Below are 25,548 nucleotides of genomic sequence, written 5' to 3'. Positions count from 1 at the left end.
AGCTTTAACATACCCTAGCACAGCTTTACCCAGCCTAGCACAGCTTTACCTAGCCAAGTAGAGTTTTGCCTTGCCTAGCTTTGTCTTGCCCAGCGCAGCTTTACCTAGCCTAGCACAGCTTTACCTTGCCTAGCACAGCCTTAACCAGCCTAGCACAGTTTTGCCTTGCCTTGCCTAGCTTTGCCTTGCCTAGCACAGCTTTACCTACCCTAGCACAGTTTTGCCTTGCCTAGCTTTGGCTAACCTAGCACAGATTTACCCAGCCTGGCCCAGTTTTGCCGTGCTAGGCAAGGCAAAACTGGGCCAGGCTAGCACAGTTTTGCCTTGCCTTGCCTAGCACAGCTTTACCTAGCCTAACATAGTTTTGCCCTGCCTAGCTTTGGCTAACTTAGCACAGCTTTACCTTGCCTAGCACAGCCTTACCCAGCCTAGCACAGTTTTGCCTTGCCTTGCCTAGCTTTGCCTTGCCTAGCACAGCTTTACCTTGCCTAGCACAGCTTTACCCAGCCTAGCACAGTTTTCACTTGACTAGCACAGTTTTAACTTGTCTAGCACAGCTTCCGTTGCCAAGATAGCAATGTGCCAGAACTTATGTAAACACACCTCACTATCAGACCACCTCACCCATTGGCGTGATTATTGATATATTCACAAGAAACGCTGCTATTTAAACCATGCAACCACAAGACGTAAAAAAAAACTCAGACTGTCAGACAACAATGAGCATGGCCATGAGACCTGCACAGGATGTTAGATAGTTTTGAAACATATTATGCAAATGAGGTGGGGTTGCAGGGGTCAGTCTATTTGGGGTATATAGAGGGAAGCTGTCTGGCACCATGTGTTGCATGTTGTGCTGTTGTATAGGGAAGTGAAAAAACAGACCTCAAAAGCAATGGGCGAGTGCAACTTAAGAGTTTATAATAATCCTTTATTATTTCATTTATTTATTATTTATACATATTTAAGATGTATTTGTTTAATTCTGTTCCTTGGTCAGTTTGATACGGTGCATATTTAATTATCCAAAATTTGTTTAAAACCAAACAAATCCCTAAAAAGCAGTGTAAATTTTAATTAAAATTAATTATTAACTCTATTACTAATTATTCTATCAATATTTAGTGCAATGGTGCTCCTTACCCTTTAACAGGTAATGCTTCAATTAGGATGATTCACTCGTTTTTCATAAAATACATGTTCAAACTTTTTTTTTTAAATGTTTCACTACTTTATTACTTTTGAACCAACTTATAAATCACAGTAGTTTTACAAAACATTAAAAATAACATTGCAATTTTGTTTTAGGTTTAATTTTAGTTTTTGCAGGGGGTTGTTGCAAATTTCTGAAAAAGTAAAAATGATGCAAAAAATAAATAAATAATAAAATAAAAATGAAACCCAGAGGTGATCTCATTTTGGTCTATATGTGGTGTGTTGTGTGTGTGAGATGTGAGTCATGTACCGCCATAATAAGGTTCCTTGATTTCCTGAATTACGGCTAAAGAAACCATTACTCACACAGTTACTCTGTTACTGTTACCATTACTTACCATAAACAAACAATACAAGCTCATTGGTTTGTGCCATGTGTCGGTGTGTTTGTTACTTTAAGCAGTGTGGGTAGTGTCCCTGGAGAATGAAATCTGCATCTTCATAAAAGACACTGATTTTGGGGTTTTCATTGGCTGTAATATATATAGCTAGGCATTACCTAGCCTAGCACAGCTTTACCTAGCCTAGCTTTATCTAACCTAACACATCTTTACCAAGCCTAGCACAGCTTTCCTAGCCTAGCACAGCTTTGCCTAGCCTAACACATCTTTACCAAGCCTAGCACAGTTTAGCCTTGCCTAGTCTAGCACAGCTTTACCAAGCCTAGTACAGCTTTACTTAGCCTAGCACAGCTTTAACTAGCCTAGCACAGCTTTACCTAATCTAGCACAGCTTTACCTTGCCTAGCACAGCTTTACCCAGCCTAGCACAGTTTTGCCTTGCCTTGCCTAGCTTTGCCTTGCCTAGCACAGCTTTACCTTGCCTAGCACAGCTTTACCCAGCCTAGCACAGTTTTCACTTGACTAGCACAGTTTTAACTTGTCTAGCACAGCTTCCGTTGCCAAGATAGCAATGTGCCAGAACTTATGTAAACACACCTCACTATCAGACCACCTCACCCATTGGCGTGATATATTGATATATTCACAAGAACCGCTGCTATTTAAACCATGCAACCACAAGACGTAAAAAAAAACTCAGACTGTCAGACAACAATGAGCATGGCCATGAGACCTGCACAGGATGTTAGATAGTTTTGAAACATATTATGCAAATGAGGTGGGGTTGCAGGGGTCAGTCTATTTGGGGTATATAGAGGGAAGCTGTCTGGCACCATGTGTTGCATGTTGTGCTGTTGTATAGGGAAGTGAAAAAACAGACCTCAAAAGCAATGGGCGAGTGCAACTTAAGAGTTTATAATAATCCTTTATTATTTCATTTATTTATTATTTATACATATTTAAGATTTCTTTGTTTAATTCTCCTGTTATGTTCATTTATCTGGAACAGCAATGGTGTTCCTGGGTCAGTTTGATACGGTGCATATTTAATTATCCAAAAGTTGTCTGAAACCACACAAATCCCTAAAAAACAGTGTGATTTTTTAATTATTAACTCTATTACTAATTATTCTATCAATATTTAGTGCAATGGTGCTCCTTACCCTTTAACAGGTAATGCTTCAATTAGGATAATTCACTCCTTTTCATAAAAAAAAAAAAAAATACATGTTCAAACTATTTTTTAATGATTCACTACTTTATTACTTTTGAATCAACATATAAATAACAGTAGTTTTACGAAACATTAAAAATAACATTGCAAATGTAAGTTTTTGCAGGGGGTGGTTGTTGCAAATATCTGAAATGAACTATTTTTATATTATATGTTGATTACAGTAATTAAGGCAAGCAGAAGAAGTTTCGTATTGAAAAACATACATACTTTTAATTATTTGTCCTAGATCTTTGTCATGTCTTAGCCCTGTCTCATGTCTCTGTGTGTTTTCCTCACATGACCTGTACTCCTCTGTGTCTCTTGTCAGTAGATTTCCACCATGTGTTTCTCATTTGTAGCTCCGCCCCTTCCCCAGGTGTTTCCAATTCTAGTGTGTTTCCTGTTTCTTTAAATAGATCCCCTGTGCCACTTTGTCTCCATCGGTCTTTGCACTAACCCCTGTTGTTTGTCTCTCCGTGTCTCTTTGTGATTTCAGCCTAAGCCCTAGCCCTAGTTCCTTGTTTACATCTTCTTGTTTCTTGTTCCCTTTAGTTCCCTGCTTAGTTTATTTATTCTTGTCTAGTTTAGTTTTTCCCTGTCTAGTTTAGCCTCTTGTTAGTTTTCCTTGTATATATCCCTGCCTTGTTTAGTATTGTATTTATTCAGTCCCTCGTTTGTTTCTTTGTTTATTTACTCCCAGTTCATTTTGCTATTTATTATCTCTTGTTGGTTTAGTTTATGTTCTCTGGTTTCTCTCGTTTGTTTTGGTTTTTGGTTATTTGTTTACCTAGTTTAATTTATTTAGTTCACTCCCTTGATCCTTGTATATATCTCCCTGTTTTATGTTTAAGTGTTTACTTGTTTCTCGTTTCCTGGTTTATTTATATTTATTTATTAAATTATTCATTTCTCACCCTACCTGCACTTGCGTCCGTCTCCTCATCTCCCTGCCTAGGTCATCCCCATTTCCTGACAATCTTCAAACTTTAGAACAGGTCAATTTGTCCCAGAACACAACAGGAAGGTTAATGGAAAAGTCTTTTTTTGTATTTCTGACAAGGTGAAAATGATGAAAAAAAAACAAAAAAACAAAACCCAGAGGTGATCTCATTTTGGTCTATATGTGGTGTGTTGTGTGTGAGATGTGAGTCATGCACCGCCATAATAAGGTTTCCTTGATTTTTGATCTTTTAAAAGAAGTGAAATTACAGCTTAAAACTCACTGCAGCGCTGCATTGAGGTGTAATAGGAGGAATAGCGGTGCTCTCGTGTCTGTGCCGGAGCTCCTCTGAGCTCAAACCAGACTCTGTAAGTTTTCCGAGGCGGCCGCGACGAACGCTCGCGAGAACTGCGACCTGCTTTCCGACCTTTAGTTCTAACAGTTCTACAAGGACTACTGGTTCATTCTTTACAAACTAACATACAGACACTCTGGCAGAAGCTGGAAAGAGACCGAATATGTCTGTGAAAGCCAGAAAACGAGAAAGAGAAACTAATCCGCCTGAAACATTTATTACACTCTACAACTGTAGGGGGAGCCCACGAGCACAAAATCTCAAGCCTACCTAGTGGAGCTTTAAATGAGAAGGTGTTTTCAAACTTTTGACTGGTACTGTGCATCGAGAGAACACAAAATAATCCAATTATCTTTCAAATAGACTCTCTAAATAAGAACTTTATTATTCTAATACTGGAACTTTACTAATTACCTTGTACTTGTGTTTGATAGACCACGAAGTACTCATCATTTCCACAGCTCTCAAAGTCCTCTCCAGCACAGCGATGAAGGCACATCTCCTCTTCCTCCGGCTCGTGCAGGGAGAACAGAGTGGTGGGGAAGCCACAGTGGCATTTATCACCAGCCAACACCGCCAGAGAGAATTCCTGCAGCACAGAGACACGGGGTAGAGAGTTGTGATTATCACAGGGTGGTGATTAAGAAATTAACTTTAATATTAAAGTGGCAAAAACTTATGAATTGACTGGTCTCACCGCTTAAGACGAATTACCTGTAGCATATTCTAAATAACCGATGAGAAAACACTATATCCTGTATATATATATATGTATATATATATGTTTATACAGTTACTGCATATATGTTATATATTTACAGTGGCATTAAAAGTATTTTCCCCCTACAGATTTATTTTGTTTTTGCTTTTTTTGTCATGCTGATATTTTTCTGATTACTAAACAAACTTTGTTATCAGTAGGGGGGTTGCCATATCGTATCGTTTTTAAACATTTTTAAATATGGTGAACGATATTATGCCCTGAAATATAAAATATCGTGCCATAACACTCACTTCTAATTATCACATCAGGGTTCTACTTTTTTGCTGTTTATAGCAAAATAAAAATTCACACTGTTCTCACTTTTCCTATTAAATATCTACTATAGATTATATCTGTCCAGTATCACTTATTTTACTTTAATCCTGGATATATGGAGATATTTGGAGTTTACTATTAGTTATTAGTATCATGGCATTCTGGATCATTGATTCTGTTACAAATCTGAAAAAAATCTTGTAAATATATATTTTTTTTATATCTCAGTTAGAGGTTCGTAATATCATATCATATGCATATCATTGTTTCAGTAGTGTTATCGTGATAATACCATGGAATATCGTGATATTATTTTAGAGCCATATCGCCCACCCCTAGTTATCAGACAATATAAAAACACTTTTTTAAAAGATAATTTTACTTATTATAGAAAAATAGGGATAACTGATAATGAGTCTTTCTCATCTCTGTGGAGGAAATTTGTTCCACTCTTCTTTACAGAATTACAGTTTTAATTCAGACACATTGGAAGCATAAACATCCTGATTAAGATCATCCACAGCATCTCAATCATCCAGACTTTAACTTTAACATTTAGTTTTATTTTTTAAGTCATTCAGAGACAGTGAACTTTAGAGGTTTGTGTGCTTTGGGTCATTGTCCTGCTGCAGAGCCCAAGTACTCCTGAGCTTGAGGTCACTAAGGAACAGATTGCTGGATTCTGATTCCCTTCAGGATTTTCTGGTATAGAACAGTAGAACTCCTGCTTCCATCAATTACAGCAAGTTCCTATTCCAGTAGCCCCAGACCATCATCACACACTACCACCACCATGTTTTACGTTTTTCTATTTAGTATGTGTCAGTTCTTTTTCTGAAATTATGTGTTAGTAAATTAGTTTTACACTAGATTTAACAGGTAACAAAATTTCCCCTCGGGGATCTACCTACCTACCTACCTACCTACCTACCTACCTACCTACCTACCTACCTACCAGTGGCGATTGCTCTAAGACTGCAAGGGAAGCTCAGCTTCCCCTAAAATGTAAAAAATAAGTGATTAAATATATACTGTTGTGTGTTCATGTCACTGATTAAATATGCGCTACACCACGCTGAACTTAGTTCAGAATCAGCTTCTTATCACTGGTAACGCCGCGGCTTTCCTCTCACTCATTCCCGCAGCTTCACAGCGCTGCTTTAAACAGTGCACAGACTTCAATAGCGGAGCAAAGCGCGCGGCGAAACGAGACGAGTCATTGGATAAATGCTGGGCTTTGTCCCGCCCATCGGACGCTCAGCGTCTCTGGGGGTCTATAGGGCAGTGGGCTGGCCTTGGCCGGCCCGGACGCTCAGCTTCTGCATGATGATTGGATGATCTGTCTGAGGCGGAGTCCCTTTTTGATTGACAGCGAAATAAGTGAATCAGCGATCTTTTAGTGTAAAAATCCGTTTGATAGTCTTCCTTACGAAGAAAAACTTAAGAGTTAAACAGCAGGGCAGATCAACTGCTCAGATTAATTTGGTGTAAAAGGTGGGGAAAAGTAACAGGTATTTTCAGCTGTTCTGGTATGATAAAGTGAGCTGGCTGACTGGATGTGCTGTAATAAATAAAATGTACTGTTGTCCATTCCTCTTGATGAAACTATCTCAGGACATAAATGAACAGGGGCCGGTAGTAAGTATTGTGTTATTATTAAAAATAATTTAAATAATTTAAATTAATAAAGGGATTATTTAAGGAAAATAAAACTGTCCAAAAAGGAAATAAATTTACCTGCATTTTTTCCTTTACCAACTTTAAAGATTTTGCGTAATGTTTTTTTTACTGATCCTTTTATGTTTATTCATGTCATAGCGTCTTTTTTTATGTAATTGTTCAATATAAAGAATGGGTACCTTTTTGTTGTTTAGTGAAAACTTGAAAATAATACCTTTTTTTTTACAAAAAAAAAAAACATGTCAGGGAGAGTAGAATTTTTGTATAAATAAAACTACATATGTTAAGATGTAGGCCGAAATTGAGCTTCCCCTCCTTCTATCTATCTACCTACCTACCTATCTATCTATCTATCTATCTATCTATCTATCTATCTATCTATCTATCTATCTATCTATCTATCTATCTATCTATCTATCTACCTACTTACCTATCTATCTATCTATCTATCTATCTATCTATCTATCTATCTATCTATCTATCTATCTATCTATCTATCTATCTATCTACCTACTTACCTATCTATCTATCTATCTATCTATCTATCTATCTATCTATCTATCTATCTATCTACCTACCTACTTACCTATCTATCTATCTATCTATCTATCTATCTATCTATCTATCTATCTATCTATCTATCTACCTACTTACCTATCTATCTATCTATCTATCTATCTATCTATCTATCTATCTATCTATCTATCTATCTACCTACTTACCTATCTATCTATCTATCTATCTATCTATCTATCTATCTATCTATCTATCTATCTATCTATCTATCTATCTATCTATCTACCTACTTACCTATCTATCTATCTATCTATCTATCTATCTATCTATCTATCTATCTATCTATCTATCTATCTATCTATCTATCTATCTACCTACTTACCTATCTATCTATCTATCTATCTATCTATCTATCTATCTATCTATCTATCTATCTATCTATCTATCTATCTATCTATCTATCTATCTAACAAACTGACACTAGCTGCTACTGATAGTAGCTAACATAGCAGAGCTAGTAGTTAACTTGCATATTCATTCATTATTTAATTAATTAATTCATTCAGTCAGTATTTATGTGCATAAATGATACAGAAAGATAACTGATGTACATTAAAACTGCTATTGTTCATTGCTCTTGTATGGCTGAGCAATCTATTCTTCTTTTTTTTTACTCTGACCCTTTATCTGATTTAACACCATCTATTTGTAGTTTTACTATCACCCAGTAACCAGAGCTGATATTTCTTCTCTCTGAATTCATACAGTACTTCTGCTTTGTTTCTGTATTAGCCTTTATATACATATCTTAATGGCCTTTATGAGCTTCTCCTTTTTGTGTTTGTTAATTATTTATAAGCGCTGTTTCAAATCCAGCAGTTTTACAGTGGGTGGTTTGTGCCTCTGTTGAATCTGTTCACGAAGCCGGATTAGAATAGGAGCACGAGGAAGATAAAATCACATTTTCTGTAGTAAAACAGGATAAACAGTATGAGGAATAGACTCCACTCCTTCTGAGAAGCAGCTGTGAGAATCTTTACCTGTAAAAAGCTCATACACCTGAACACCCCACGTGGGAGAATAACCTGATAAATCTCACTCTCTCTCTCTCTCTCTCTCTCTCTCTCTCTCTCTCTCTCACGCACTCACTAGTGGTTGATAATTTGGTAAAAATGAGTGAAGCCTGTAAAGTTTGTTGTGTTTTTGAATTTATTTCTCTGATCTAATGTGTAAAAACTAATAAAATCTAGCAAAACTCCCTCTAAAAACCAATTAAAACTAACTGAATTGGAGGAGAAAAAGTAAAAATGTGAAAACAAAATAAAATTAAACTATAATTAATAATCTAAAACTATTATAACTATTATAAATTAACTGTTTAAAAAAGTTGCACAGTTAGAATGTTATAATCACGCAGCTCTGGCAGCTCGTGAGCTCCTCCACTTGTCCGCGTTTGACTTGGGTTGGATTTTTTAGAGCACGATCTAAGCTCTACTGTGGGCACACGCATGAGAGAGAGAGAGAGAGAGAGAGAGAGAGAGAGAGAGAGAGAGAGAAAGACACAGAGAGAGAGAGAGAGAGAGACAAAGGGAGAGTACGAGCGCCTAACCCTGCGTTCACACTGAAGAATAACAGGCGACCATTCATTTTCTATGGCAGAGTGCAATTTCAGCACACTGATGAATGGCGCATTACGTTCTATGGTTCCACAAGTCTCCTATAGGCTGTACAGTGTATTTTCCATAAACATGCATAGACATACAGACACATACCTTCTCAGTGCACATGTCCACACACTTGTCCACAGACATGTTCTGAATGACTGAGCTGACAGGAAGAGCTAGCGTGACGTTGTCCGGCCTCCTGAAACAGCCTTTAAAGATGGCGCTCCCATCTGAAAGGTAAGAACAAACATTGTTAGGTTTTATCAGTTTAAGGTTTAAAACTGGAATTTACAATAAGGGTCCAACATTTATCAGCATTGCTTTCAAATTACAGAATCAGCCACTCGTGAAGGTTCACTAGTGTTGCGTGTTTTCTCCTTTAGTGAATAATAATTCATTAAAAACTCAAAAAAAGTTATGTATTTGAACATGTATTTTTTTTATTTGTGAAAAACGAGTGAATGATTCTAATTGAAGCATTAACTGTTAGAGGTAAGGAAAAGCATCATTGCACTACATATTGATAGAATAATTAGTAATGGAGTTAGTAATTAATAATTTACACTGCTTGGAATGATGTTTTTGTGGTTTCAGATCATCTTTTGGGTAGTTAAAATGAACCCCCCGAACACCATTGCTGTTCCTGATAAGTGAACATAATAGGAGGGTTAAATTATCATTTAAAAAGTAAAGTAAATAGTTTGGTCTGTTATTAAAGGCTGTTTAACAATCAGAAAAATGTGACTGTGAAATCTGTACAGAGGCAAACACTTTTTCACGCCACTGTATGTGTGCATATATTTATATATATATATGTGTGTGTGTTTGTGTAAAAAGGCCACACAGCTGGATGCAGAACATCAGATGGTGTAAATGATGAAGAAAAGCTGTGAGCTCAGGGGAAGCGGTTACTGCTCCAGTCCTGCTGATGCATGCACACACACTCTGTCACATGAACTGTGTGTTTTACTCAGGGGTCATCAGGCACGCAGAGTCATGTGTGACAGCTCGCTCTCACACTAAAGAAACAGGAAGGACGGGCCCTGAAGACGCACACAGGCCTCAGCTTTCTGTACAGATTAATTTGCTGTTTATGAAAAGGTACAGAGCACAGGCTGTATATAAGTATAAACAGGACGTCCCTATTCACTCTCATTACGGCGTTTTGAAGCCAAAATATGGCCGAAATGGAAGCCAGAACTGGCGAGGCAGAGGTGGGAGGCGGGGCCGTGTGACTACCCAAACCCCGCCCACTCTCGCCCTCAATTACTCTTTTTTATGATCATTTTCAACAAACAAGTTTCTTAACTTACGGTAACTAACCTGAGCTAGCTAACCTAGTTAACTAGTTAGCTATAGCCATTGGCGTAGGAACCGTGGGGGTGGGGGGGGTTCGTTGGACGGAATATCAGAAACAGGTGGATTTGTCCCCCACTAAAATGATACCGCAGAACAGGAGAGAAGACGGTCCACTGAGCGCTGTGTGTGAATGGGAAATCTCTTAGCGCCAATCACAGAGCCGGTTCAGGGAGAAAGTCCCGCCTCTCAGGAGAAACAGCCAATCAGCTAGCTAGCTAGCGCGGAGGAGAGTGGGAAAGCCCCAACCCCCTTGCTGTGGAGGATTTATTAAACCCGTTAAAAGGTTAAACATTTTGCTAGCTTGGGACATTTCACATATTTAACAGTTAAATGTATGCTACTGGGACACAAAAGCAGTGTGCAAGACTGGTGGAGAGCATGCCGAGACACATGAAAGCTGTGACTCAAAATCTGGGTCATTCTACCAATTATTGATTCTAAACTCTTACTTAGATAAAACTTTAGAATTGTTGTTTTCTTTGCATTATTTGAGGTTTTAAAGCTTTAATTTGTTTTTGACAATCTGATGCTATTTCTTAAAAAGAACTCTTAAGAACTAAAATGCAACAATATATTGTTCTTTTTATTCTTCATTCTTGCAATTCTTCATAAAGTTTTAAGAGTTCAGAAATCAGTATTTGGTGGAATAACCCTGGTGGTTTTTAATAACAGTTTTTTCCATGCATCTTGGCATCATGTTCTCCTCCACCAGTCTTACACACTGCTTTTGGATAACTTTATGCTGCTTTACTCCTGGTGCAAAAATTCAAGCAGTTCAGTTTGGTTCAACTTGGTTTGATGGCTTGTGATCATCCATCTTCCTCTTGATTATTAAAATCCAGAGGTTTTCAATTTGGTAAAATCAAAGAAACTCATCATTTTTATAATATAAGTTGTCTCTTATTTTTTTCCAGAGCTGTATATTGGAGTCCAGTAGCTTTGTGCATTAAATAAAATTATTTCCTTGTATATTCATAAGCATATGATTAGTCTCATCAGTATGACACGCATATTTAATTTGTTATAATTGTACAGCAGCATAACGTCTGTATGTGTTTGTGTATAGAGTACTCACATCTGCGGGCTGACTCCTGGCTCAGCTCCAGTCTGTAGATGGACAGGCGGTTGGCTCCTCCACAGAGGTTACTTTTCTCACCCTTACACTCCATGTTGCACTCGCTCTCCGACACGTTGACCCCCTGGATCTTGTGGCCGCAGTAGCACTCGGCTCCAAACTCCAGACCAGCGAACATATATCCCCTAAAAAAGAGCAAGAGCACAAGATCTCTGAGCATGGGGTAATGTGCTATAGTATTAACTGTGATTAATATGTTTAAAATTTTTATTTAATTGTTTTTTTATTTGTTTTATAATGTCTCTAGAATAAAGGGTTTCTAGAATAAATGAATGTCATATGCACTGTTTTTTGTATAAAAAAAATTGCTCCGGCGATTCGGTATAACGCTGCTTTAGTCCCGTGGAGGAGTGTGGAGGATAGCACAATAGGATTTTAACTCTTGCTCATGAATATTCATACATGCAAACCAGGGGTGTCACGATTCTCTAAATTCTCGATTCGATTTTATTTCTGATTTTAGGGTCACGATTCGATTCAATTTTCGATTTCCTTTTTTTTTTTTTTTTTTACAGCAGAGAGGCCTATGCCAGTTTTAGATTAGTCTACGGTCAGTCATTGGTTTGATTAATCAAATTTACAATATCTTATTTCAAAAGGTGGGCTTGATATAAGTGATGCAAAGTGATACAAGTGATCTGTAATACACCACATTAGGCACTAATGGTCAAATTTAAATAATTTAATTAAGCCATCTAGTGGATCTTTTTTTGGTAGCAGCAGTGTGCACTATTAAAACAGCAATGTGCAACATAACAAAATAAATAATAATAAAAATACAGGAACAGTCATGTACAAAATAATAGAGCCTTAACAAACTGAACTTTATCCTACTATAACAGTTACACACGAAAAATAAGACTTTAAGACTTTTCAAGTTTTTTTCTTTAATAAAGATATATTATTAACTTTATCTGAGAGAAAGATGCTCCTTAAGGTACCAAAACATATTTGAGGCTAGACAAAACAACTGTTATTTTTATATTTTCAAGTTTTTCTTTAAGAAGATGAGAATGTTCACATTCTCTGGAGAAAGAGCTGCTCTTTGAGCTACAGTGTGCTGCGCCATTTGCGTAGCTTAGAGGGAGGGATCGTCGATCCTTTTTTTGACTTTGAGGCTCGAGACCATTACATGATTTTGATCGATTTTGATAAAATATCGAAATCGTGACGCCCCTAATGCAAACATATTGCCTCTATTTGGCTAACAGCATTGTTATGAGTCTAGCTTCCTCCACTCTACAGTCTAATATAGTCTATAGTAACACTGTAGGTCCCCATTTGGAAAGTTTTAGATTTTTTTTTAAAAATATACCTAGAATTCTTATTCTGTTTGTGGGTGAACATTATCCTGCTGAAAAATGTCAGTTGGTATGAAGTTTTACAACTAGTACTGATAAAATCTACTGATTAAATCAAGTGTTCCCCAATGGTGGAACAAACTACCTTCCACTACCAGATCAGGAGAATCTCTCACTATCTTTAATAAACTCCTGAAGACAGAGCTCTTCAAAGAGCACTTACTCTCCTAACACCTCTAACTAACTACCTTCTACTACCAGATCAGGAGCATCTCTCACTATCTTTAATAAACTCCTGAAGACAGAGCTCTTCAAAGAGCACTTACTCTCCTAACACCTCTAACTAACTACCTTCTACTACCAGATCAGGAGAATCTCTCACTATCTTTAATAAACTCCTGAAGACTGAGCTCTTCAAACAGCACTTACTCTCCTAACACCTCTAACTAACTACCTTCTACTACCAGATCAGGAGAATCTCTCACTATCTTTAATAAACTCCTGAAGACAGAGCTCTTCAAAGAGCACTTACTCTCCTAACACCTCTAACAAACTAACTACTTCTAACCTCATTTCCTTCTTGCCTTCCTTCACTCCTCTATCACATTATTTCCCTTTGACCTCCTTTAGGCCCTATCTAAAGATGTTTTTACCTTTAACTTCTATTACTTTTGTACTTCACTATTGTAAGTCGCTTCGGACAAAAGCGTCTGCCAAATGTAATGTTTTTGAGATGGATCAACACCAGCAGATGACATGTCTCTCCAAACCATCTATATATGGGCACAGTCTACTGACCTTTAGCTCAGGGTAAATGGGAACCCCACACAAAGTGGAGTTATGTGTCATAACTAAGTTTTGGGAGTGATCCACGCCCTCACTCCTCCCACTTCCATCCCTATTTAAACTCCTGAAGACAGAGCTCTTCAAAGAGCACTTACTCTCCTAACACCTCTAAATACCTTCTACTACCAGATCAGGAGAATCTCTCACTATCTTTAATAAACTCCTGAAGACAGAGCTCTTCAAAGAGCACTTACTCTCCTAACACCTCTAACAAACTAACTAATTCTAACCTCATCTCCTTCTTCCTCTTCTCTACTCCTCTATCCTATTATTTCCCTCTGACCTCCTTAAGGCCCTATCTATAGATGCTTTATTTTTAACTTCTATTATTTTTGTACTTAACCTCTTCTATTATTTGCACTTCATTATTGTAAGTCGCTTTGGACAAAAGCGTCTGCCAACTGTAATGTAATGTAATGTAATGTAATGTAATGTAATGTAATGTAAAGTGTGATTGTGACTTTCTGAGCAATTTTAGTGCCAGTCAGAGACAGTACATTTTCTAATTTTCTAACTCAGTTTAAGTGTGACAGTCAATTAACACATCTAGGCATTTCCTGTTCTCACCGCAGGCCACTGAGACCGCGAGGCTGGAGGGGAAATTCACGAAACCCCCTCACTAAAGTGCTCCCACGCTCTTGCAATGTCAACCATAACCTTCTGGCAGAACAGCAAAACCCTGCACATGGTCTTGGTTCTGGACCTTTTATAAAAGTCTTGCTCAAACCCGCCAGCTTTCAAAATGTGAGTGTTCCTGTTTTGTAACTGGGCAGCTTAACGCTTTAGAATGAATCAGTGTTCTTATCTTGGTTTTCTTATGATAATTATTATCTTAGCTACCATTACATAACTTTTATAGGCATGAGAATTATGACATGTCTGACCACAGAAGTGTGTGTAGTGTGTGTATATTTCTGTGGCACGTGTGCATTAGCATTAGCATTCCCATTAGCCTCCACTTAGTTCTGAAATTGCTGTTCAGTTCCGGTTTAAAACTATCTGTAAATAAAGTGTACACAGGTCAGACTGCTCTGTCAGCTACCAGCAGATCATCCCACAATCAAACATGATTATAGTTAAAATATGATTATATCTTAATCAGATAACAATATTTAATAATAGAATGTCTATCAGATTCTGAGAGCTTCATTGTCTAGAGCTAAATTACTGAATTAACTCTGAATTAACTGACTTTTTTTTTTTTTTTAGCTCAAAATAGATTTTCTCCATCGATAAACGGAAACACAAAGATTTGCAGACCAAATTTTCATGGCTTTTTCCCAAGACTTTCTGTTGTTTTTTTTTTTCCAAAATTTATCCAGGCCTGGAAATTGCTATAATCAACTTTCAAGACTTTTCCAGGTTTTTCACGACCCTACGAACCCTGTTTATACATGTTGATTTAAAGTTAATGGTGTAACTTTGGTAACTATAAAGCCATTTCTTAAGTTTTGCGACTCCACAGATCCAGTTTGAATCCTGGGTCCTGTGGCTGGCCATCAGCTGACAGAGTCAGAGAGAGCGCACTTGGCCGTGCTCTCTCCGGGGGTATTTGCTGTGCTTTTTTCTGAGGGTGATCTTTACTGGTTATTGCTACATCAGCAACAATTGGAAAATACATGTATCAGAGGAGGCATGTGCTGGTCTTCACTCTCCTAGTGTTGAGGACATTACTAGTGATAAAGTTACTTAAATTGCTTAAATTACTAGTTCTAGTGAGTTGATTGGTTAATTAACCTCGCAATTTAGGAGAAAATGGGCTAAAATTAGAAATAATAACGTATAAAAAAAAAAAAAAACATGATCATTCATGACCATACAAATCAACAAATATAAATGTTGATTTAAAGTCAGTGGTGTAACTTTGGCCCCTTTAACAAAAACTGAACTCATCTAAAAGCACAGACGAGAGAGGAAGAGTGGAAAAGAGGAAGGAAGACTAAGTGCGAGCAGGCGCGAAAGAGAGAGAGAGAGAGAGAGAGAAGGAGAACATACATTATTATGGTAAAGGTTTCAATGAATATCATCTCTAAAAGACTCTATAAACATACATATTAAAATACATATTTCTGAAGAAAGGTATAACCCATCATAGGGAAAGTTTTCATCATGCAATTTATATTTCATTAGTTCATTTGAGTACTTAACAAAAAACCCAGACAGTAGGCCATTCTGAACCAAATCCAGACAGGAAACACAGTTATGAGCCAGTTCTGACACAGAGACAGTGCTTTGGGGCAGCTATTGCTGAATTACACTAACTGTTTGTACTGTACATAAAAACTATTAGTCGTATTTTATAGAAATGTTCATAAATCATTTTTATTTTTAGGCCAAATCTGGGCTATCTGTGTTCCGGTGGCAGCAGTAGATCTGCTGCGGTCTGTGTGGTATACTATATTTATTATATTATGTGGCTCAAAACTAGGCCATAACTCATCTTTTCTGGGAAACACCTAACACCTAACACCCAGTATGCATTTGTGTTTATATATATATACAGTGAGTCCAAGAAGTATTTGATCCCTTGCTGATTTTCTTTGTTTGCCCACTAATAAAGACACTATCCTTCTGCACTTTTAATGGTAGATATATTCTAACATGGAGAGACAGAATATCAAGACAAAAATCCAGAATATAATTTTAAAGAATATATTTTAATTAATTTGTATTTCAATGAGGAAAATAAGTATTTGATCCCTCTTGCCAAACACACTCAATACTTAGTGGCAAAGCCTTTGTTTGCAAGCACAGCGGTGAGACGTTTGTTGTAGTTAACCACAAGTTTAGCACACACACCAGGGGGAATTTTGGCCCACTCTTCTTTGCAGATCCTCTCTAAATCATGAAGGTTGGTGGGCTGTCGCTTGGCAACTCTGACCTTCAGCTCCCTCCATGGCTGGGCCACTCCATGACCTTAATGTGATTTTTCTTGAGCCAATCCTTTGCTGTATGTTTAGGGTCGTTATCATGTTGGAAGACCCAACCACGGCCCATTTTCAGATCCCTGGCAGAGGGGAGGAGGTTGTCCCTCAGGATTGTGTGTTACATGGCTCCATCCATCTTCCCAGTGATGCGGTGAAGTAGCCCTGTACCCTTGGCAGAGAAACACCCCCAAAACATTATGCTTCCACCTCCATGCTTGACGGTGGGCACAATGTTCTTGGGGTCATAGGCAGCATTTTTCTTCCTCCACACATGGCGGGTGGAGTTGAGGCCAAAAAGTTCAATTTTGGTCTCGTCTGACCACAAAACCTTCTCCCAATAACTTGGTTCATCTTTCAAATGATCATTGGCATACTTGAGGTGCGCCTCCACATGTGCTCTCTTCAGCAGGGGTACCTTTCGGGCACTGCAGGATGTGAATCCATTGTTGCGCAAAGTGTTGCCAATTGTTTCCTTGCAAACTGTGGTCCCAGCTGCCTTCAGGTCATTTGCTAACTCCTGCCGAGTGGTTGCAGGACGATTTCTGACCGTTCTCAGCATCATTGCCACCCCACGAGGCGAAATCTTCTTTGGAGCACCGGGCCGAGGTCTGTTGATTGTCATTGTCTCTTTAAACTTTCTGATAATTGCACCAATAGTTGTTACTTTCACATCCAACACCTTACTAATCTTTTTGTAGCCCATTCCAGCTTTGTGAAGGTCAACAATTCTGACTCTGAGGTCCTGTGACAGCTCTTTGGTTTTACCCATGTTGGAGACTTGAAATCTGTGTGATCTGTCTGATTCTGTGGACAGGTGTTTTTCACACAGGTGATTAGTGAGAACAGGTGGCTTCAGGTCAGGTAACAAGTTGATTGGGAGTGTCTAACTGGTCTGTAAAAGCCAGAACTGCTAATGAATACTAAGGGATCAAATACTTATTTCACTCCATGAAATACAAATCAATTAATATATATTCCTTAGATTTATTTTCTGGATTTTCTTTTTAATATTCTGTCTCTCCATGTAAGAATACATCTACCATTAAAAGTATAGAATGATCATGTCTTTATTAGTGGGCCAACGAAGAAAATCAGCAAGGGATCAAATACTTCTTGGACTCACTGTATATATATATATATATATATATGAGCAAATACTTCTATCTAATGGGATCAGGATCTAATGACCGAGTACAACACTGCCACCTAGTGGACAGGGTTTAAACACAACACTAAATGAACCACTGTCTGACTGCAATCCTTATATTTAAACTCTTCTATAAAGATCGATTCTGCAAAAAAAAAAGGGATACTTGCAAAACAAAAAAATTGCAATGCGATTTAATATCGATATTTAATTTCAGCCTTAGTAATTATTGTGACGGGCCTACTACTGTTAGGATTCAATAACTAAGCATCAAATATGAATAGCATAGAAAATCACAATATGTATTAAATGAATCAAGCATATTGTTAATGTCATGCAAAAACCTCCCCCCAAAAAATGTAATTTTACATAAGAAAGAGAAATAAAAAACCCTTAACTTCTTAATAAATGTTAAAAAAATAAAAATAAAATAAAATCAGTAGCACTTTATAATAACTTTCATTAATCTATTTTTAACTAATGATCAATAAATGTGAACAAAGCAGTCGTTCATCAGAATTAGAATTTTAACAAATACTCACACAAATTTACACTTATTAAACATATTTATCAGCACAGACAATTATATTAAAAATGTAAGCAAATCATGAGCTCATCAGAATTTGAACGTTAATAAATTACGAGTAAATACTCATTTTAATTGAAAACCAGGGAAAAGGTTTATCAATTGCAGTTTTGTTGCCAACAATAAATGCAACAATGCATTTAATAATATTTACAAATGTGATAGGAACGTTTTAGTTTCTTAAAATTTAAAATGTAAAAAATTACAGTTATTAATTATTATTAATTAATGGTATATTAATAAAAGTTATTAAAGTTATAGTTAAAGTGTTCCCATCAAATTGATTCAAATAAAAGTAATTTTTAAGGCATTTCTATTAGTCAATTTATCATTGTTGTCTCATTGTTGACAACATAATTTTTTTTTGTTATAATAAAATTTAAATCATGTAAAAAAAAAAAAAAAGAACTAAAATAAAGACAGTAGGTTTTTGAATGACGATATGAGGTTTTGGGGTTTTGGGGTGGGTGCAGTCGTGAGCGTGTGACACAGCGTGGGCGTGTGCCCGTATTTCGCAAGCAGTGGTGAAAAGTTGCCAAACCTCTCGGCGCAGTTGTCCTGGCAACGGAAGACGGTCATTTTCTTGTAGTCTAAGAAGGACACGCCCCGGAGCGCCCTCTTCTGCGTGTCGTCAACGTAGCATCCGATGTACCTCGCTATAGAAGGAGGAATGAAAAAAAGCAAGGAGGGGAGGAATAAAGGGATAAAGGAGTGGGAGGAGAAAATTCAGGAAAAGAGAGAAAGAGAGAGAGAGAGAAAAAAAGTGAAGTTAAATATTAGGTGTTATATCTTGTTTAGCAAAACTTAAAATTACAAAAATATAAATTAGTGTTAAACTTTCAAAGAACAGAATCTGAAAAGTACTGAATATTATGCAATAATATCATCAACATTTTTCAATATGGTGAACAATATTATACGTACCACATATCACCCACCCCTAACCACCACATCAGTACTCAGTTACTTTTTTTTTTTACTGTTTTTAGCAAAAAAAAAGAAAAAGAAAAATTCACACTGTTCTCATTTTCCATTATATATATATCTGCTAGAGACAGATTATATCTGTCCAGTATCATTTATTTTATTTGAATCCTGGATATATGGAAATATATGCAGTGCATTAAAGGGGTGGGTGATATGGCCCTAAATCAGAGGTGGAAAGTAACTAATTACATTTACTCACATTACTGTTATTGAGTAATTTGTAATTTTTTAAGTAGTTTTTAAAATAGGTCATTTTACTTTTACTCAAGTTAATTTTGACACAAATAATTTACTTCGCTACATCCGTTACTGAGTAACAAATGAAATGCTGGGGAAAAAATAACACATTGTTTTGTTCTCCATGGCAGCGCAGCTGAACTTCTCCCAGCACTGTTTATTACGGTTAGCGGGGGAGACGCTGAGTGAATCAGCTGTGTAGTCTGGGGTCTGTGTTCACGGCTCGGGGGAACCGGTGTTCTGTCGAGTTATGCTACCCATCAATATGTGCTTCTTTACTGCACAGCGCATGCACCAACCAACAGTTTTTTTAGTATGTTTTCATGTTTTTCATAATAATTCCTGATTAAGTTTTTATTGGAAACATTAAACAATCTGCTTGATTGTTAAAACATTATGTAAATAGCAGTTAAAGCATAGCAATGGCAAGTTACAAAATAATAATGACCTGTAAAACTATAAAAATACAGTTAATAGTCACCTATATGACCATAACTTTTTAACTTTTTAACAGTTAAGAAAAAAAAGGATCATAGAAATCTATATAACACTATACCACTTGTTCTATTCTATGTTTTATGGGGTGATCTGAACAAATACTGCCTGAAAGATCCAAATCATTTAATTTAATAATTATTTAATTTATGATTTGTACTTTTTTTTTTTTTACATAAAATTATTAAAAGTAACTATGTAGCTTTTACTCAAAGTACATTTTAAATTGAGTACTTTTTTACTTTTACTCGAGTAGATTTTTAGATGGGTACTTTTACTTTTACTTGAGTAGAATTTTAGCAAAGTAAAGGTACTTTTAATTAATTACAAATTTTCAGTACTTTTTCCACCTCTGCCTTAAATTAATTTCACGATATTTCATGATATTTTTCGTGATACCGATACCCGTGGCGATATAACAAAACAGTGAATTAAAAATAATAATAATAATTTTAACAATACACTACTGCAACAAAATGCAAATTAAATTCTATTAAAGCATACGATAGGATATGATCCGGAACACCACATAACTGAGATATTTACAAAAAAATACAAGAATTGAATCAGATTTTTAACAGAAATTAATGATCCAGAATATCATGATACTAATAATATTAATAGATAACATTTCTAAAAAATAAAATAAAAAATCCCATTTGTCAAATAATAGTAATAAAAAAAAAATTGTGTGGGTTTTTTTAAATGACATTAGAAAGATATTATAATATAAAAAAGGCACAGAAAAAAATCTTTAAAACACAAAATAAAAATCATAATTTAACCTACTGCTGACTCATATAGAGCTCTGATATAGAGTGAACTAAATAGCAGGAATAATTATAGATACGGTTTGAGGCTGTTTTATAACTGTTTATGTCTGTTTGGCTCATGCTGCTCTCTATTGGCTCACTGCTGTAACTGCACCTCACATCTAGAGAATACTCTGAAAGCTCTTCTTCTCTGGTTGTATTTGTTGCTGCTTTGTAAATAAAATCCCCATAATCAGTATTAGAACAATCTTTATCATGGTCATATCGTTAATCCAGATTATGGATTAAGTCTAATTCAAACCAAAAAACTCTGTGAACCATTTAGATGCTCTTATCTGGGGGGCTGTTTGTTAACCTGTAGTTTCTGAGGCTGGAAACTCTGATGAAATTATTCTGTGCAACAGAGGAAACTCTAGCTCTTCCTTTCCTGGGGCGGCCCTGATGAGAGCCAGTTTCATCATTATAATGTATAATGCAGTGACTGCACTTGGGAATACTTTCAAATGTTTCGCATTGACTGACCTTCATTCCTTAAAGTCTTTTTTTTATTTAGTTGAGTACATCTTGCTTCTCATAATCTGGATTAAATAATTATTCCATTATTCACTATTCACTATTCATTGTACATTTAAAGTGGCATTCTGTGTTATTTTCTTAACTGAAAGCAGAAGCATTTCTGAGTGGAGAAGAATATGGATAAAATATTGTGTTTAATGGTACCAGTTTGCTGAAACCACCATCCCTGCTAAGCCTAATTAATATATTCATTTTTTTTTTTAAAAACTGGGGTGTCGGGTCGCTTCGGTTCGCTCGAGTTCTTCTTCTTCCGGACACGTCACGCATCTTTACGTACTTAAAACACACGTACAGCCTCTAAAAGAGGATCCGGCTCAGTTTTATGCTTTTACAGCTGAACGTGAGAGGCTGGTGGAGCAGTGGAGACTTCAGAAGAGGAAACTCAGAGCTCAGTAGCTCCTCCATTCACTCATAGTAAAACCAAAGAAACGCTCTGAACGAAGACTGCATCACACCCGCCCAGTTTATTAAAATGATTTTTCCGCATGCTCGGTGCAATTACCCATTCTCACCAGAGAGGGCCCTAAATCCGAAATTCCTCAAATCCCAAAACTTACAGACATCAGCTTTAATATTAAAAAGCTATACAAATCACACATTTTAGTTGATCAGATTTAGGTCAAAGGATTGTGGAGAACAACCACTTTTTTACGGTTTAGTACGATTCATAGAAAATCTATTAAATGATGAGAAAATATCTTTTGACTGGTATCGTATATTCAATGGTGAAAAAAGTGACAAAATGAATGTATGAACATTAGTGCTGGGCGATATGGCAAAAATCATATATCATGATACGGATTTTTTTTTATATCATGATAACGATATATATCACGATATACCACATTTATATAAATAAATTTTAAATAAACTAACAAACACAAAATGAGGGTATTCAATCTGTAATTTCAGTTTATTTTATTTTTTTATTTTATTTAATATTTTTTTTTTTATTAGTTTCAGTTAAGGAGAACTTTCACTTTCAGCTTTCGTAATTTCCTTCATTTTCTTAAACAATATTACTTGGTTACTTATGGTGATTATGGTGATTATCATACCATAGTAGGGGTGGGCGATATGGCTCTAAAATAATATCACGATATTTCACTGTATTTTTTTTTACGATAACGATACTTTTGGCGATATGACTAAAAAAACACTGAATTAGAAAAAAAATATTTAGAATTTTAGTTTTGCATGCAATATGATATGGCTAACTGAGATATTAAAAAAAATAATAATTATTGTATCAGGTTTGTAACAAAAGTCAATAATCCAGAATGTCTTGATACTAATCATATTAATAATGCACTCCAAATATCTCCATATATTCAGTATTAAAGTAAAATAAATTATACTGGACAGATATAATCTACAGGCTCTAGTAGATATATAATAATTGCTTAAAACAGCAAAAAAGTAGAACCCTGATGTGATATGTCACGATATTTCAGGGTACATTTTTTGGCAATATTATTGTGTACAATACGATATGGCACACCCCTAATGAGCATAAAAATGTTACTGCATCTATTTACCATCTAAAAATTACCATCAGAACAGTCTTCTCACAGTTGCCACCATAAGCCAGAAACCAGTTCCCCCACTGAGCTATATGATGATACACCATGATCCCCTACATTAATCTCCACACAATACACGCTTTTATATACGCCCCCCCCCCCCCCCATCTGTGCCATGTCATATCAGGTCTCTCCATTAGTCTTAAAGCCTTTTCTAATAGCTGGCTAAAAGTAGAGCTGGATTCTATTATACGGATGCCAACCGGCAGCATTAAGATAATTGCAATTGTGTAAAAGGCTGAGAGTGGCCCAGTATCCGGAGCTGTGAGCTAATCGTATTGCCGAGTTTAATAATCTGCTTTATATACAGGCGAAGCTCTGATTCCCCTCGTGATGCAGGTATTTGGAGCAGCTGAGAGTCTGCGGAGAGTGAAAAGTGGAACGAGAGGTGTAGGTGGTGTTCTTGTTGCCAGATGCTTACGAAAGGTGGTGGTGGTGTGTTTTTTTTTTTTTACCTAGGCCTGTCACGAAAACAATTTTTTGCGAACGATATATATTTTATCCCAGACATTATCGCAATAAACGGTACTTTAAGACATTGACATTTTAAAACTACTAATTTGGCACTAATAAAATGATAACATAATATCATAACAAAGGAATTAACCCTTTTAAAGACAACCGCACACCATGACGTGCAGCCCCCCGGTCTGTCCCAGCTGGCACATGTTGAACCAGCATAAAGACCCTGCTTCAGCCTTTACTCGAGAGATACACTGAGGCATCACAAGCCTAATAGACAATAAAGTTAAGCGAATAGAGCCGCACTGGGCCGTTAATATGTTTCTTTAAGTTTTGAGTGTTGATGGAGGGCATTTTTTTCTAATAAAGGTATGTTTTGAGTCAATTCACTCCCTGTGTCTGTGTCTCTCTGTGCTTTAGCACTACCAGGTCACTGCAGCCACGCCCACAGTCACTATATATGTAAGTGCATTTTGTAAGTGCAAACACAATGGACGATATCATGATTATTAAAATGATTGAAGTCATGTAAATTTATTGAATGATAAGTCGATAATGTAGTTGATAATTGTGACAGGACTAGTTCATTGGGTAACCTCATTTTATTGGGCTTTTGGCCCTTTATACAGAGATTTGTCAGATTTAGCACACTTTAAACCGAGGCTTATGAGAATCACTGGTAAGATGGCGAAACAAGCGACCAAAGAAACCCACAAATGTAGAAAAAAAAATCCTTCTTAAAACTGATGATTAGCACTATATTACCATAGTTTAACGTGTAGTTTCAATGTTTTATGGCTGAATTCTTCATAAAAAGCATAACAAATGTTGCTAGCAGTTTGTCTCAGTAGCTAGCTAGCTATCTTTTCCATTACACCTTAAATAGTGCAACAGATGCAACAGATGGCAGCATTTAAGGCGGAATGGAAAAGTAAAATAAAATAAAATATATATATTTTTTTGTGGCCAGAGAATCTTAATTTCAGAATTCAGAATTCAGATTCTCTCGATTTATAGTATTAATATATTTCATTTTTGTATTTTTATTTATTTAATTTATTCAGATTATGAAAATATCCCAGAACAATTCCATAGGTATAGGAGGAAAAAACTGTGGAATGAATTTAACCATTTGCCAAAACATTATATATATATATATATATTGTCTTTTTTATTTTTTATTGGGCAAAAATAAAAAATTCTAAATTCTAAATTTTAATATATATATGTAATATATACAAAATATAAGTTTATTTGTGGGGGGGGGGGGGGGTTGGGTCACGCTTGTGATGTTTTAGGTACAAAGACTGCATGATGCTCTTCGGTGGTTTTAAGTAATTTTTGGTTAGTACAACTTTTTTGAACGTTTTTTTTTTTTTTTTTTGAAGGTTCGACATGTCAAGTTTTCTTTTTACAACTTTTGGCTACATGCTAACCTTCCTGGAACCTTTCTGAAACGTTGCTAAACATTCTTAGAATGTTTTTTAATAGCTGGGCATCACATCTTCAAAACATTGAAGCAGATCTCAGTCATGTCATGAGTCATGTCACTTAAAGCTTTGTCTACCCTGAGCTCGCCTTCAGTGCCTTGCAAAAGTATTCGGCCCCAATGAACTATTCAAACTTTTGCCACATTTTAGGCTTCAAACATAAAGATATGAAATTGGGTACCACTTTAAAATAAGACTACCTTTATAAAGGGTTTATACATTGTTTAGTTTTTTAATGGTTACTAATTAGGTTGTAAATGCCTTAAAATCATTAATAATCAGTTATAACACATATGTAGAAATGTATGTCGACCTGTTGTTTGCCAAATAGTGAACCCACAGCCACATAACTAATTATTAATGATTTTTAAGGCATTTACAACCTAATTAGTAACCATTAATAAACTAATTGTAAACCATTTATTAACCCTTTATAAAGGTAGTCTTATTTTAAAGTGGTACTTTTTTTTTATTTTTATAAAATCTGAAAAGTGGGGCGTGCAATATTATTCAGCCCCTTTACATCCAGTGCAGAAGAATACTTTAGCAGGGCACTGTATTTCAAGAAATGGAAATTGTGCATAGTAGCACCAGATTTCCACACGCTTTCCAACACACATAATGCATTAGAGTGACATAACCCATCTATACATTATGAATACATTTTCCAGCACATTA

General features: G+C 36.2%; 1 protein-coding gene across 2 annotated transcripts in view; it reads right to left on the bottom strand.

Annotated features, from left to right (window-relative positions):
- The window catches only part of wscd2 (WSC domain containing 2), a 117,488-nt gene that overhangs the window by 12,323 nt on the left and 79,617 nt on the right, over positions 1 to 25,548 (bottom strand). For both annotated transcript variants that reach the window (XM_049470212.1, XM_022666243.2), the window contains 4 exons: positions 18,809 to 18,923; positions 11,401 to 11,585; positions 9,075 to 9,196; positions 4,482 to 4,656 (listed from right to left, as the gene is read on the bottom strand). In XM_049470212.1, the coding sequence (XP_049326169.1) occupies positions 4,482 to 4,656; positions 9,075 to 9,196; positions 11,401 to 11,585; positions 18,809 to 18,923 (597 nt within the window). The remainder of the gene's footprint in view (positions 1 to 4,481; positions 4,657 to 9,074; positions 9,197 to 11,400; positions 11,586 to 18,808; positions 18,924 to 25,548) is intronic.

The sequence above is a fragment of the Astyanax mexicanus genome, chromosome 22 (genome assembly GCF_023375975.1).
Source record: "Astyanax mexicanus isolate ESR-SI-001 chromosome 22, AstMex3_surface, whole genome shotgun sequence".
NCBI lineage: Eukaryota > Metazoa > Chordata > Actinopteri > Characiformes > Acestrorhamphidae > Astyanax > Astyanax mexicanus.
This window is presented reverse-complemented; position numbering and strand designations above follow the sequence as displayed.